This window comes from Ipomoea nil, unplaced genomic scaffold (assembly GCF_001879475.1).
Source record: "Ipomoea nil cultivar Tokyo-kokei standard unplaced genomic scaffold, Asagao_1.1 scaffold2845, whole genome shotgun sequence".
In the NCBI taxonomy this organism is placed as follows: Eukaryota; Viridiplantae; Streptophyta; class Magnoliopsida; order Solanales; family Convolvulaceae; genus Ipomoea; species Ipomoea nil.
In genome coordinates this window covers 4,139,223-4,154,320 of record NW_017619273.1, presented here as the reverse complement: position 1 = coordinate 4,154,320, position 15,098 = coordinate 4,139,223, and the positions used below count along the sequence as shown (strand labels likewise).

The 15,098-nt window shown below is 33.7% G+C and overlaps 2 protein-coding genes across 2 annotated transcripts; both read left to right on the top strand.

Moving 5' to 3' along the window:
• The first annotated feature begins 2,944 nt into the window (after window positions 1-2,944).
• Window positions 2,945-5,577, top strand: LOC109159673. Its single transcript, XM_019307750.1, has 3 exons — window positions 2,945-3,175; window positions 4,245-4,604; window positions 4,834-5,577. Exons 1-3 carry the CDS (start codon window positions 3,019-3,021, stop codon window positions 5,535-5,537), a joined length of 1,221 nt encoding a protein of 406 aa, XP_019163295.1. The 5' UTR covers window positions 2,945-3,018; the 3' UTR covers window positions 5,538-5,577.
• A 6,583-nt stretch (window positions 5,578-12,160) lies between these two features.
• Window positions 12,161-14,756, top strand: LOC109159998 (phytoene synthase 2, chloroplastic-like). Its single transcript, XM_019308114.1, has 6 exons — window positions 12,161-12,533; window positions 12,637-12,687; window positions 13,599-13,771; window positions 13,881-14,116; window positions 14,274-14,466; window positions 14,547-14,756. The coding sequence occupies exons 1-6, from the start codon at window positions 12,242-12,244 to the stop codon at window positions 14,709-14,711; spliced, it is 1,110 nt and encodes a 369-aa protein (XP_019163659.1). The 5' UTR covers window positions 12,161-12,241; the 3' UTR covers window positions 14,712-14,756.
• Window positions 14,757-15,098: the final 342 nt, after the last annotated feature.

The following is a 15,098-nucleotide window of genomic DNA, read 5'->3' as shown; positions in this document are numbered from 1 at the left end:
ATAGCGGCTAGCCGTCCTTATCAGATCTTCGTAAGAGCGGGGGTGGTAGGCGTTCAGCTGCTTGTGGAAATACCCTGATCTTAAGGTATGGATAAATATCAGGATCGTCGCCTTGGAGTCGAAGTCGTAGACATTATTGACTTCCTTTTTCCATTTTATCAGGAAGTCTTTGAGGCTCTCGCCTCTATCTTGCTTCACTACACTGAGGTGATAGAAGGGCTTCTTACGCTGTATGCTACCGGAGAAGTATGTCAGGAAGCTCTTGGAAAACTCCCCAAAGTTTTGGATCGACCCATCCGGGATGGTGTTGAACCAATCTTGGGCCGCTCCATCCACGGTGGACAAGAACGCTCGGCACATGATGGCGTCCCCTGCCCTGATCATTACCATAGCAGCCTTGTACCTCGTCATGTGGACACGTGGGTCAGTGGCCCCCGTGTACTCCTTGATGGCGGGCAACCTAAAGTCCCTCGGCAAAGGTACATCCATGATGTTTGGGGAGAATGGCGCTGTCATTCGTACCTCGGGTTCCGGCGACTGCTCCCGTGCCTCCACCCTTCTTGCTAACTCCTCGATTCTTCTCTGCAGCCTCTCGACCAGGGCCGACTCGTCAGGGTGCCGGGGCGGGGCCGACTAGGTGGTCCAACTGGCCCAAATATTGGGTATCCATCATCACTCGCCTCGTTAAAGCCCGCGGGTTAAGCGCGACGGGCTAAAAAGTCCACCAAAATACGGGCCCGAAATATCAAAGTTCGCGCCGCTCTTTTCACGGGCTAAGCCCATTTTGACGGCTCTACACATAAGGATTTTATCAAAAATATCAAACAATTAAAATTTTGAAGTATTCAATTCTTTTTATTTTCCTACTCATTTTCTGAAAAATGAACCAAATACCCAGAGACAGTTTTACGTTATGTAGCCAAACACTGAAAAAGAAAATATTTTCAAAAAAATGACTCATTTTTCAGATTTCACTTTCCTGTTTTCGAAACGGAGCCTTAATATTGATTATCATAATTTATACACTCATCATAGTCACATCCATCTATGCTCTTTTGATGGCTTTTTGACATGAGACCAAGTTCCCATGTATTTTGTGAATTTGTAATTAAGTTTTTGTAGAATTGTATCAAGTTCAGTTGTAACTTGTAACTTGTAAATTTGTTAAGTTGTTTAATTGTTTACAACTTAGTACTTAACTTTTGACCTGTAAACTATAAAAACTTTACCTTATTTACTTATTCAGTACTTTATTTTGTAGTTTTTTTTTTTTTATTATTGAAATCCCATATAAATCGAAATTCGATTACATCCGTCCAATATCCGAGTAAAATTAATCCGACGAATTAAACAGTTAAAAAATAAACGGATATGAAATAATTTAAGTTATCCGATATCCAAACGGATGAGTGATTTCCAAATTCGATTACATCCATCCAATATCCGAGTAAAATTAATCCGACGAATTAAACAGTTAAAAAATAAACAGATATGAAATAATTTAAGTTATCTGATATCCGAACGGATGAGTGATTTCCAAATTCGATCCGTCCGAACTCGTCCAACCCTCAAAACCTCAGACCTACTAAAAATATACTCCGTATAATTTAGGATGAGGATCCACCTTTTAAGGTGGATCTTGGTCCATGGTTTAACAACCGATCATTTGCGGAGCAATCGTTATACCCTACACCACGGCGCGCGTAGCACTGTGCGCCGCGCGTCTCCCAAAACGACGTCGTTTTGGAAGGCGCGGTAGGAAGTTGTTGTGATTATGTGTATTTGTTCACACAATTATGTGTATTTGTTCACACAATTATGTATATTTGTTCATACAGTTATGTACATTTTTTATACAATTATGTACATTCTTTTTATACAATTATGTACATCCGAATCAGAAAATTTGTGTGTATTATGTTAAGAGTTGATGTGTATTATGTTAAAAGTTTATGTTTATTATGTATTATGTTAGATTATGTGTATTATCTTTTAAAAAGAGTATGTATATTTTGTTATATAATTATGAGTTAATATCCAAAATGGTCCCTCGACTATGCCATAATTACCAATTTGGTCCTCAACTACCATTCTTACCCAATTAAGTCCTCAACTATGTAACTTTTACTCAATTAAGTCCTCAACTATACAATTCTTACCCAATTTAGTCCTTAACTATACAATTCTTACCCAATTTAGTCCTCTGTATTAATTTGACTGTTTGTTGACTGTCAAAAGTTGGGATAAAATTATAATTTTACAAGATTTCTCCTTCCTCTCCATTTAGCAGCGTCAAACCATGCAGCAATACACTCCGATCAGATTTCGATCGTCAAAAAATCGTTGGGAATCAAATTCATGGGCTATCTGATGCATAACCACTACTTCGATACTGACGGGTTTAGAACCCAACCGGAGCTTATTGCTACATGGTTTGGCGCTGCTAAATGAGGAGGAAGGAGAAAACTTGTAAAATTACAACTTTATTTCCACTTTTGACAGTCAACAAACAGTCAAATTGACAAAGGACTAAATTGGGTAAAAATTGTATAGTTGAGGACTTAATTGGGTAAAAATGATAGTCGAGGACCAAATTGGTAATTACGGCATAGTCGAGGGACTATTTTGGGTATTAATTCTATAATTATGTACATTCATGTATACAATTATGTGTATTCTAGTATAACATATTAACATTATGTACATTTTTGAACAACGAGTTTTTTTTAAAGAAAAAATTACTGTCATTCACTGGGGCGGGAAATTTCAAAAAAAAAAAAAATTAAAACGACGTCGTTTTGCATCTGGGCGCACAGTGCAACGCGCGCCGTGTAGGATATAAATTGGCTTTGCGGAGGCCAGCGTATTGGGTCAGAACATTTTGGGCTAGATTCCTACACGGCAACACCAAATGCTGACCCTAATAGATTGGACCGAATCATGAAAGATATTTTAAAGCATTCAATTGCGTGAACGAACCATCATCTTCCTCTCCATTCTTTTCTTCTCACGAAGAAAATGGAGTCACTGTGCCTGAAGCACCCCATCATATTCATTGCCACCCAAAACACTCTTCCTGTCAGCTTCTCAACAAACCCATTTCTCGTAACAAACATTTTCCCTCATTCCAGCCGCTCAAGCTTCATTCTTTCCTCCAAAAGATCCAACTTTCAAGGTGACATATTTATCTGGTTGAATTCCTTTATCTTGAAATATGAGTTTTATCCCTCTCCCTTGAATAGATAATTATTGTGTTAATATATTTTATGATATTTGAAAATCAAAGTCTGTTGCTTTTTGTGCATAGCTTATTGAACTATTATGCAGATAATGAATTGAACTTTGAATGAGCTAATCCCCAATTAGGTGTTTTCATTAATTAGAAATAAGACTTGTGATATGCACCAGAAAAAGATAACGGAAGTGTTTGGTAAATAACCGTTAGCTGATTAGTTTAGCGGGTTTGACTAGTTGATAGGTGTTTGGTAAATTAGCTAATAGTTGATAGTTGATTACATGCAAAATGACTTTCTCAAAAAGCTTATTGAAAAGCTTTTTGAATTTTAGCATTTGGAGCAATAAGTTGTTACAAAAAGTTAATTAATCAAAGATTCATATTAATTGTTTAACCAAGTCAAACAACTAATAGTGGTCAAATAAGCCAAAATTGGCTGATAAAAAAGGCTTTCATTTGGTTGCGTGGAGGCCGGTGAAAGGTTCAGTCTAGCACCAAGTGGCTAGGGATTGTTGGACAGAGGCTGAAGAGTCAAGTCCATCACCCTGCTTCTCGAAAATTTGGCGGCATAAGGAAATAAAGTTGCCCAATGGTAAACGTTTGATCTTAACAAGTGATATCGGAGCCAAAGTAATAAGCGTTTGATCGTAACACATTTAAAGCTGAATGGATTGGAATTTGGTTTTCTATGTGGTTTCTAATTTTTTTGTAGGGGATATATTTTCTTTGGAGATAGATCAACTTAGTTGATAAAAGATATCTTGTAGAATTCCTATAATGAACTGAATGCATTAGTTTGTTAAGTATTGTGGAAAACTATTGACTATGTAAGAAATAGAGGTATAACAGATTGAGGGGTGGCAAAATAGATGGTTCTACACTGAAGAAACTTATGGCTGAATTATCCTGTTCTGGGGATTATTTAGCCGAGAGGAGTTTGCTTAAAACGAGAAAAAAGGATTGTTTTGGTGTTTCCCTAATAACCTGTTACCTGGTGTATACTGCCCAGATTTTCAGGACTATGTAAAACCATCGAGGCTTTTGCCAGCTACAGAAGTGGAGTCTTGCCAAGATTCCTCACTGGAGAAGGTGATCACTTCTTTCAATGACAAGACGTTTGAGTGTTTGTACATAGTTAAGCTACGAACGAGTAGCGTGTATGGATCGGATCTGAGTGACGTGAATTCTGGAGTACTGCTTTGTCTGATAGACGAAAACGGTGACTCCATTTTGCGGAGGATTTCACCTGGCTTGATGAATTACTACAATTCCAATGCCCACCATTTCCAAAGAGGTTCAGTTGATGAGTTCATTTTCGAGGGACCCGAACTTGGGAAAATCACAGCTGTTTGGATTGGCCTAGAATCAGGTTAGTCTTTTTCAACAAAAGCTGTTTTTGTAGAGCTTAGCTTTTCCATGTAAGAGAACGAAAGACCAAACAATCTCCATCTTGCAATAACAAGTGTACGGGTTTATTCCACAGATAATCTATTGGTTGAAAAAACAAACTTATTCTGAATGGGAATGATATAATTATGTAAGCTCTCTGTGTTCCACTCTGCATTTTGTTCATCTTTATCTCGTGTTCCTAATTTCAGGTCAGTGGAGACTTGGAGGCGTGAGCTTGACTGTTATTTCTCAACAAAAATCCGTTTCAGCGGAAAATGAAAAGAAGTCCTTGCGTTATAAAGGTTTTCAGTACAACTATGACATCGAGGACACCCTGCTCGGGGAGAACAGTGATATGTCAATGGTGGAGCTCAGGTCTCGTGTAGTCACCGCGATTTCTGAGAACAATATTAGTCTGCTAAGCGAAAACGCCTCCTTTCCATCTTCACTCAGCACCAGCAATGTATCAAACGAGGAAACGATGAAGGAATATGCAGATCTGAAATTTTCTTTGTTACTCTACGATGCGATGCTGACTCTTACTGGATCATCACTCGCATCCTTCTCAGCCGGTGAGAAGCCTGCACTTGCGTTCCTTGCGGGAGGGGTTATAGGATTCTTATACTTGTCGTTGTTACAAAGGTCAGTCGATGGCATCCCATCTTCAGACTTGGTCACAAGAAAAAGCGGTGGAGATATCGACCAAACCTCCGGGGGACTCAAGGGTTCAGTGTCAAGTGTAATATTGGGTCTTGGCATTACTGTCATTGCTGCAAAATATGTTGTTGGAGATGCTGCTAGGGTGTTGACACCAATGGAGCTTTTGTTTGGAACCATTGGATTTCTCATGTGTAAAGTTTCTGTGGTTTTGGCAGCACTCAAACCCTTACCAACTGGTTTAAGAAACAAGTGACACAATACAATACTAGTGTTGTACAGTTATACCTGCTAGACACAATTGAAATGTAGTTATTAGTTTTTTTGGGTGACGAGATCACAGTCACTACTTGACTATGTGCACGGGGTAGATCTTGCATTCTTACATTGTGACCTTAGCTGGTAAAGGACCACAATGGGGTCAAATCAATAAGGTCAATAGGCCACTTCCACGGGAAGTTGAACTTGAAACCTTGTGATTACCAAGTCAACAACTCTACCAATTTGGTTGAGGTTGTCCTCAATGTAGATGCATGTTATTTTGTGATACTGAATGATAAGGCTTGGCAATGGGGCGGGGCAGGGAGTATGACCCCATCCCCAACTTGCCCCATTTCCCACTAGGGGACAAATTATTGTGTGGACCATGGTTCAAAATGACATCGTTGAATATTATGAGTTAGAAAAATGTATTTTATGAGTTAGAATAGTGCACATTATGTGTTAAAATAATTTACTTTATGTTTTAGAATAATGAAACTTCTGGGGTAAGATAATGTATTTTATGGGTTAGAACAATGTACATTATGCGTTACAAAAATGTATTTTTTAGCGAATTGCGTAAAAAAAATAAATAAATAAAATAATACGCGAAACGGTATCGTTTTTTAACCGTGGTCCACACAGTTGTGTGGACCACGTGGCACATATGGCCCACGCAATAACGGTTGCCACTAGGGAAGGGGAATTACCCTATCCACGTGAAGATTTTTTGGGGACGGGATTCTCTTCCTCAATGTTTTAGTACAATATAAATAAAATATTATTTAAATTATACAATTAATTGACAAATTTATATATTTAAATATCTAATTAGCCTAATTTTCATAAAAATTGTACTCATTACGAAATTAATAAGAAATACGAAATTTAAGGTACCAACAATACTTCCTTTCAAAAAAAATAAAAAAAAAAAATAAATAAATAAATAAAAAACAACAACACTTAAAATACTTGATTATCTCACATACAACTAGTATAACATTAAACAATAATCAATATTCAAATTGTGTTTAGTCTCTACACTGGATTGTTTAATTTAATTTATTATCATATATATATATATATATATATATATATTATATATATATATATATATATATGTATATATTATATATATATATATGTATATATATATATATATGTATATATATATATATATATGTATATATATATATATATATGTATATATATATATATATATGTATATATATATATATATATATATATTATATATATATATATGTATATATATATATATATATGTATATATATATATATATATGTATATATATATATATATATGTATATATATATATATATATATATATATATATATATATATATATATATATATATATATATATATATATATGTCATCCATCCCTGTTCCTAGCGTGAACGGAAAATTCTCCATTCGGATTGAATTGTCTTCCTTAATAGTGATTGATAACAATGACAGGTACAGAAAAGAAACCTTGTATGCATATTTTGGAGTAATTATTAATTAAGATGCTGCCGTCCAGTACACAAATATTACACCCTTCACTTCATCAATACGTACAAAGCTAAACTATTAAGTTTTTTTTTTTTTTTTTGAATGCACTAAACTATTAAGTTATAATAATAATAATAACAACAATAATAACAACAATAACAATAACAATAACAATAACAATAATAATAATAATAATAATAATAATAATAATAATAATAATAATAATAATAGTTCTCATGTCAGTTTAGTTATCTATGCCTCAAATATATACTAAAAGACAATGCTAGACTTTTCATACCAAACCCTGTATCACTCAATTAATTTTTTTTATAGATCATTAGTTCATAAGTAGCACAGAGTAAATGAATACAAAAAATTATAATAGTTATCACAAACCTTATATTATTTGAATTTTCTCCTATAAAAGGCACGAAACCTTATTCTCAAATTTATATATAATGATATTTAACATGGCAAGGTATATAATAAACTGAGAGGAAGCGCCAACTTAAGGCATCACCCAACTGTTGATTTTTTTTTTTTATCCCAATGATTTGAGTAGTTTCATGGTAAATGGACTATTAATGTAGTTGTTAAGTTGAAAATTGTCTCTTGTAAACAGTATGCAGTTTCAAATTTCAGCCAAATACGTGTGGCAACTTAAAAAGATAGGTAAAAATAAGGATGGGAATAGGTCAACCTCTTTATAGGGCAATCATTATATTGTGCATCAGGACGTACAGTGTATTGTGCATCCCCGCTCTATCCAAATGATGTCGTTTTGTTAAGTTGGGTAGGGAATTGACGCGACGGACACCGTTTTATGTGTATTATGTTAAGAGTTTATGTGTTTATGTTAAGAGTTAAGAGTTTATGTGTTTATGTGTATTATATTAAGAGTTTATGTATATTATGTATTATGTTAGATTATGTGTATTATCCTTTCAAAAAAGATTATGTATATTATGTTAGGAGTTTATGTGATTCTATTATACAATTATGTACATTCGAAAAAGGAGATTTTTTTTAGAGTTAAGAGTTTATGTGTATTATGTTAGATTATGTGTATTATGTTAGGAGTTTATATGTGTTCTATTATACAATTATATACATTCTATTATTCAATTATGTACATTCGAAACATGAGATTTTTTTTTTTTAGAAGTTAATATCAGAAACGGGAAACAAAATTTCCAAAAAAAAAAAAAAAAAAAAAAAAAAGCACAGATACAAAACAAAATCGTTTTGGGTCAGGGCGCACAATGCATTGTGAGCGCTGATGCACGATATAATTTACCCTTGGGCATATGGCGTGGCCTAATTAAGGCCTAGTTATGCATGTCTTGTTTAGTAAAAAGGCAAGGTTTAGTCTCATTTCAAAGCCTATTAAACTAAATAGGCCAACCTATATATACCAGGCTTGACCTTCAGGCCCATATATATATATATATATATATATATATATATATATATATATATATATATATATATATATATATATATATATATAGAGAGAGAGAGAGAGAGAGAGAGAGATTGGATCATATGAGAACAAGTCCGTAGGATAAAACTAAGAACTAATCACAACCTTACACGTGATGTCACATTTAGTATTAACGTTTTGCATAGTTAGTGTTAACATTTTGCATATTTAGTATTAAAGGTTTGCACTTGCAAAAAGCGAAAGTACATTGCAATTACGGTTCGATTTTAGAGTTTTACGACTGAGTTTTTTATTTTATTTGGTCTAGTGGTTCACTTTTTACTGTTTAAAGTCTAACATTTAATCATTTACAGTTTAGATTTAAAATTTAGCTTTTTCGTTAATTTTATAGAATTTACCAGGTTTGGATATTTATTTGTTAAAGATTGCATATTAAGTGTTAAAGTTTGCACAGTAGAGTTGATGATAATTATAAAATTGTCACCGCGTCTTTCTTTTTTTTTTTTCAAAATCTAATAAGATCCGTCGAATTTTTACAAATGTAAAGCTGAGATTGGTTCTTAAGATCCATAGCCTATATAGGATAATAATCAATAATACAATTGAATTTATTCCTAAACAAGTTAACAAGCATGTTGAAGTCGTGACTTTTTTTTTTATATTTTATGTTTTAATAATGCTATTATGTTTGCATTGTGGTGATATACTTATGTAGTTATATATTAGTTTTGTATTAGGTATATTTCTTAAATTATTTAAAAATACTTATTAAAGTTTTTAAAAATATGTTGGTTTTAAAAAGTTTGAAAACAAGACTTACTTTGAAGCCTTTTTAATGGCCTACACATTAAACACACTTTTAAAAAGGTTTCAGGTCATGCCAAGCCAATTGTAAGCTTAGGCTTGAACCTAACAAAAAGCCTACATATATGTCCGGGTCTTAAATTTTCGTAACAAGTCCAAACCTATTTTCTAAAATTCGGCTCGGCTCGACCTATCCCTAGGCACAAAACAAATTAACCCAACCCCCAACTTCTTTTTTCTTTTTTCTTTTCTTTTAATGCCATATGCCCATATACTCTATATGTCTCATTTTATATGTCTAATTAGGTTAACAAGACTTGACTGAAGTTATCGAAAATTCAATTTTTCATAATTTTAAATTTAATATGTAAAATTTATATATTTAGAAACTATATTAAAATTAAAGTACTATTAAACATACAAAATTAAATTTGAACTTAAAAATAAAAAGAATAATAAAAAGAAAAGGAATTAGTTTAAGCAATGAACAATAAACATCAGAAATAAAACAAAAGAGATGAGTATTATTTAATTTGATATTTGATGAAGATAACATTGAAGATGCTTAAGAGTTAGTTGCTCTGATATACTCAAACTAACACAACATGACGTTTTCCAACAAAGTTAATATTCCTCTTGCATGTCATATTATGTAAAAGGACAAAACAGTGAAAACCAAAGTTTGAGGAAAAGCATCAAAGGTGGCAAAGATCCTCTAAATAAATTAAAAAAAAAAAACGATTTGGTCAGAGTGGCAGGCATATTGCATATACATACAAACCAGCATCTTAGGGAATGTACAACTTCTTCAAATACCAACAATTTTGTGAATACAACCTCAGCTCGATCAACCTTGTCTTTCTCAATCATTTGCATGTGTTTTTCTGAACAAATATAATTTTGCATGTGCCGTCTTCTAAATCATTATTTATTTTATTGCATCACCAACTATGTAGCGATTTAAAATACTTCAAATTTTATAATAAGGTCTCCATTTAATTAATTGAGAAAAAAACAATTTACGATCAAGAAGTTAATTGGATTTTGTTATATTATACTATATACATTTGGTCATTGATTTCAAAATTTATCATACTTGATTTTTTATTATTGATTTCGAAGCAATTACGCTATCCAAAAAAAAAAGGTACTTATTCAATTTAAGTGCTATTGAAGTAATTACACATAAATCATTTGTAAATTACACAAATTTCATTAGAAATTTAGTTATACATTATTGCAAAGAAGACAAAAGACATAATAAACACTGCCCATAATCATGCATTTGAAGGCACAAAAATGTGCACGCGAAGGTCAAAATTCTACACTCAAAGGCACAAAGATGCGAAATCAATGCAAGTATTATATTCTACCCAAAAAAAAAAAAAAAAAAAAAAAAAAAAAAAAAAAAAAAAAAAAAAAAAAAAAAAAACGAGTTATTCAATTTAAGTGTTATTGAAGCAATTTTTCATACAAATCGTTTGTAATTACACAAATTTCATTAGAAATTTAGTTATACATTATTAAAAAGAATACAAAAGATATAATAAATATTGGTCCATAATTGTATATACTTGAAAGCACAAAACTGTGCACTTGAGACACATAAATGTACACTCGAAGGTCAAATTTGTGCACTCAAAGGCACAAATAAAGATGTACACTTAAAGGGAAAACTATGTTCTAGAGACAAAACATATGCACTTGAAGAATAGAAAATATGCACTCGAAGAAGAAAATTGTGCACTCGAAAAAGGAAAAAAAAAAAAAAAAAAAAAAAAAAAGTACACTCGAAGACAAAGACCATTTGAACTTACTTCAAGTTATTTACCATAATGACACCGTATTTTTTTTTAATTATCTTCATTATAGACTGTTGATTTGATTTTGATCAACGAATAAATCAAACCTTATTTTTTTACCTAAACAATGTTTCGCATTTGATCATATATATATATATATACACATTTATTTGTTTATTTATTTATATGCCTAGGATCATGTGCAAACTGAAGGAATGCACCGTATTTACTCAATGAATGCACTGCACTACTCCAACAAGCATAGGCCGATGCACCACAACTACTCCACAAATACACTGCACTACCCCAGTATGTCGAATTGAAAGAATACACCCCAATTACTCCACCAATGCACCACATTATTCTAGCATGCTAAACGGAAGGAATGTACCGCACTGCTCCGCATGCCCAGGAGCCCGCGAAGACTTTGTGGTGCATTCGTGGAGTAATGTGGTGCATTCCTTCAATTCGCATGTTCACACGAGAAGGGCAGTTTGCACCTGATCCAAACTATACATACACACTTAATTACATGATTATTGGTGAAAATAGAAAAACAAAAAAACAGTATATTTGGTTACTCCTTATCACCCAATAGGCCAATACAAACCCATTATATTCTACTCCTACATTGATATATCCAACACAATTATTGTGGAACTCTCCGAAACTTAATTTTGTAATAACTTTATATAAAACCAGTAACGGATTTCCCTTAATTTAGTAAAATATTATATTAAAGAAAATCTTAGTAGCTCTGGTTAACAAAAAAAGCCTGATGTGTGACAAGAATCAAACTTGCGATCTTTAGATATAAGACTAATGTTTGATCCACTCAAAAGTAATATGATTCTTTTAACATTTTTTATCCTTCTCATCGCAAACACACTTATTTAAGGTCTATGACTATCTCCCGAAGGTGCGAAGCTGTTGTCAGACACAAATATTTATTTATTTTTAAAATTTTATAATAAAAATAAAAATACTGAACTACTCTCAAATTCCCTGCCCCTCCCTGGGCATTTATAAAGTGACCATTTTGCACTTCCAAGTCTGATCTTTCATCTATCACAGAGTAAACCAGAAACTAACAAAAGTAGGGAATTGAAGACTCCAAAAACATCATCTGCAGAATGTGTTCAACACTTTCATATGGAGTTTGTCCCTGTGTCATAACACCTCAAAAATACAGAAAATCAAGTGTGAAAGCTCAACTCCTCATATCTTCTCCTACTAAACAAGCAGCCCTCCCTCAAATCTCTCTACCCGAAATTCCCATACGCGAAATCGTGTACAGACAGTCCCTGAGGAACAGCCTTCAGGTGGATACAAACAGCAGTCCCAGGTTTCATCCCATGTTCCTAGAAGAGGCATATCAACGTTGCAGGAACATCTGTGCAGAATATGCAAAAACCTTCTACTTAGGTACCTACTATATACTTATTCAACTTATATAGTTTGTCCCTTTAATTTCTTTAGGCCTTCCATCTGCAGTGTTTTCACCTCATTTGGCTGTGCTGCTGTTTAGGTACACAGTTGATGACAGAAGAGCGACAGAAAGCAATATGGGCTATTTATGGTAAGAACTTGTTGCCATAATATAATTGTCATCAAACAATAGATCGATCATAGCAAATGGACAAACTGTTAGGATCAAGCGCTTACGGGCTATAACTCGTAGTAGTGAAGGCGCAACTTTATTTCCCTTTTGAGAGGCAGTGTGCTAGAGTTGGCCCTTCACCAGCCTTTACCAAACAATCTCCTAGTCACCCGACTTGGCCCTTCACTGGCCTCTGCCCAACACAAATTAAACTTTGGGGGTGTTTGGTAAATAACTGTTAGCTGATTGAGTTAGTAGGTTTGATTAGTTGATAGCTTTAGCTGATTGTAGAAAGATGTTTGGTAAATTAGTTGTTAGGGATAACTGATTACATACAAAATGACTCAAAAAGCTAATCAAAAAAGCTCTTTTGAGCAGCTTTTTGATTTTTAGGCTCTGTTTGGTAAATGGCTATTAGCTGATAGCTTATTTGGTTATTATAAGGTATAATTAGTTGATAACATTAACTGATTGTAAAAAAATATTTGGTAAATTAACTGTTAGCTGTTAGTTGTTTGGTATATAATTTCTTTTTTCAAAAAGCTAATTGAAAAAGTTGCTTTGAGTAGCTTTTTGAATTTTAGCATTTTGGAGTACAAAAAACTAATTAACCAAACACTTATATTGATTTTTAAACCAAGTCAAACAAGTAATAGTGGTCAAATGAGCCAAAATTGGCCTATAGACTAACTATTTTACCAAACATGGTCTTAAGTGTTTTGGAGCAATAAGCTGTTACAAAAAGCTAATTAATCAAACACTCGTATTGATTATTTAACCAAGTCAAACAGCTAATAGTGATCAAATCAACCAAAATTGGCTGATAGGCTTAATGTTTTACCAAACAGGCCAGGGCCTTTATGTTTTTGTTTTTGTTTCTTGTTTTGCAGTATGGTGCAGGAGGACAGATGAACTAGTTGATGGCCCCAATGCAGGATACATGAGCTCTGCAGTTCTTGACAGGTGGGAAGAGAGAATAGAAGACATCTTCAACTACCGGCCATTTGATATGCTTGATGCTGCACTTTCTGATACTATCCACAAATTCCCTTTAGACATTAAGGTATAGTAACCCAACAATTGATCACCTTTTGTTATTAAGAACAAGTGCTTAGGTAGCAGATCAGAGGTACTAAATCAGAATTTTTGTGGTTTGGTGTATGTGTATATAGCCATTCAAGGACATGATAGAGGGAATGAGAATGGACACGAGAAAGAACCGGTATGCGAATTTCGAGGAGCTCTATATGTACTGCTACTATGTGGCTGGAACAGTGGGACTAATGAGTGTTCCAGTAATGGGGATTGCACCAGAATCCCCACTTTCTGCTCACACTATATATCATGCAGCACTTCACTTAGGCATTGGGAATCAGCTAGCAAACATCCTCAGAGATGTTGGAGAAGAGTAAGTACTGTGAGCATATAGCCATTAATGTGCAATCCAACTATCAGCTTAAGTTTTTAGTTGAGATGGAGCACATACTTCAATTTGGTATCAGAGTCAGACCAAAGGTAACAATGTTTTGTTTGAAAAGACTATTGATCCTTTTTTTCAATGGCAGTGCACTGAGGGGGAGGGTATATCTGCCTCAAGATGAGCTAGCAAGATTTGGATTGAGCGACGAGGATATTTTCGCGGGGAAGGTGAGTGACAAATGGAGAGAGTTCATGAAAGAGCAGATCAGAAGGGCAAGATTCTACTTCAATCTAGCTGAGGAGGGTGCTTCTCACCTTGACAAAGCTAGTCGTTTGCCGGTAAGTAAAAGTCCTAATAAGGGTCTGTATGATATGTTCTGTCTCAACTTAAAGTTTAAACTGAAAAATTAAATATGCAGGTTTGGGCATCTCTAATGTTGTACAGAAAGATTCTTGATGCCATTGAGGAGAATGAGTATGATAATTTGACTAAGAGAGCATATGTTGGGAGGCTGGGAAAGCTTGTTACTTTGCCTCTAGCTTATAGTAGAGCTCAATCTGTGCCCAGTTTGGCATTTTTGTAGATATACATGCCTGTAACTAAACATTTATACATATAAATCATTCCCATTCCTATTCCAATACTAATAAAAAAACTTTCATTCTCATTCCCATTTCCAGAATTGAATCAAAACTTACCTTGGATCCTTGTTACGATGTAAACACAAATATCATCTTTAGTTGTTCTACATTATTGTCAAATTCGTCTCTTGTTAAGGTTTCATGATAGTAAATTTGAGCCAAAGAACTAATTTAGTAACAATGTAAAACACACCAGTAAAATTGCAAGGAGCCAAATCAACTAATTGCTAATAATTAAGGGATCAAAGTAATTTTTACAGTTGAATTAAATCAAAATTTATTTCTTTGGTTCACATGAATGACCAGTGATATTAATTAGATCATAGACT

What these genes read in the sequence shown, in the direction of transcription:
- LOC109159673 (XM_019307750.1), top strand. Translation starts at nt 3,019, where the DNA reads ATGGAGTCACTGTGCCTGAAGCACCCCATCATATTCATTGCCACCCAA. An exon ending in CAAAAGATCCAACTTTCAAG is followed by an intron (nt 3,176 to 4,244) that starts GTGACATATTTA and finishes TATACTGCCCAG; the next exon opens with ATTTTCAGGACTATGTAAAA. An exon ending in TTGGATTGGCCTAGAATCAG is followed by an intron (nt 4,605 to 4,833) that starts GTTAGTCTTTTT and finishes TCCTAATTTCAG; the next exon opens with GTCAGTGGAGACTTGGAGGC.
- LOC109159998 (XM_019308114.1), top strand. Translation starts at nt 12,242, where the DNA reads ATGTGTTCAACACTTTCATATGGAGTTTGTCCCTGTGTCATAACACCT. An exon ending in TGCAAAAACCTTCTACTTAG is followed by an intron (nt 12,534 to 12,636) that starts GTACCTACTATA and finishes GCTGCTGTTTAG; the next exon opens with GTACACAGTTGATGACAGAA. An exon ending in CTCAGAGATGTTGGAGAAGA is followed by an intron (nt 14,117 to 14,273) that starts GTAAGTACTGTG and finishes TTTCAATGGCAG; the next exon opens with TGCACTGAGGGGGAGGGTAT.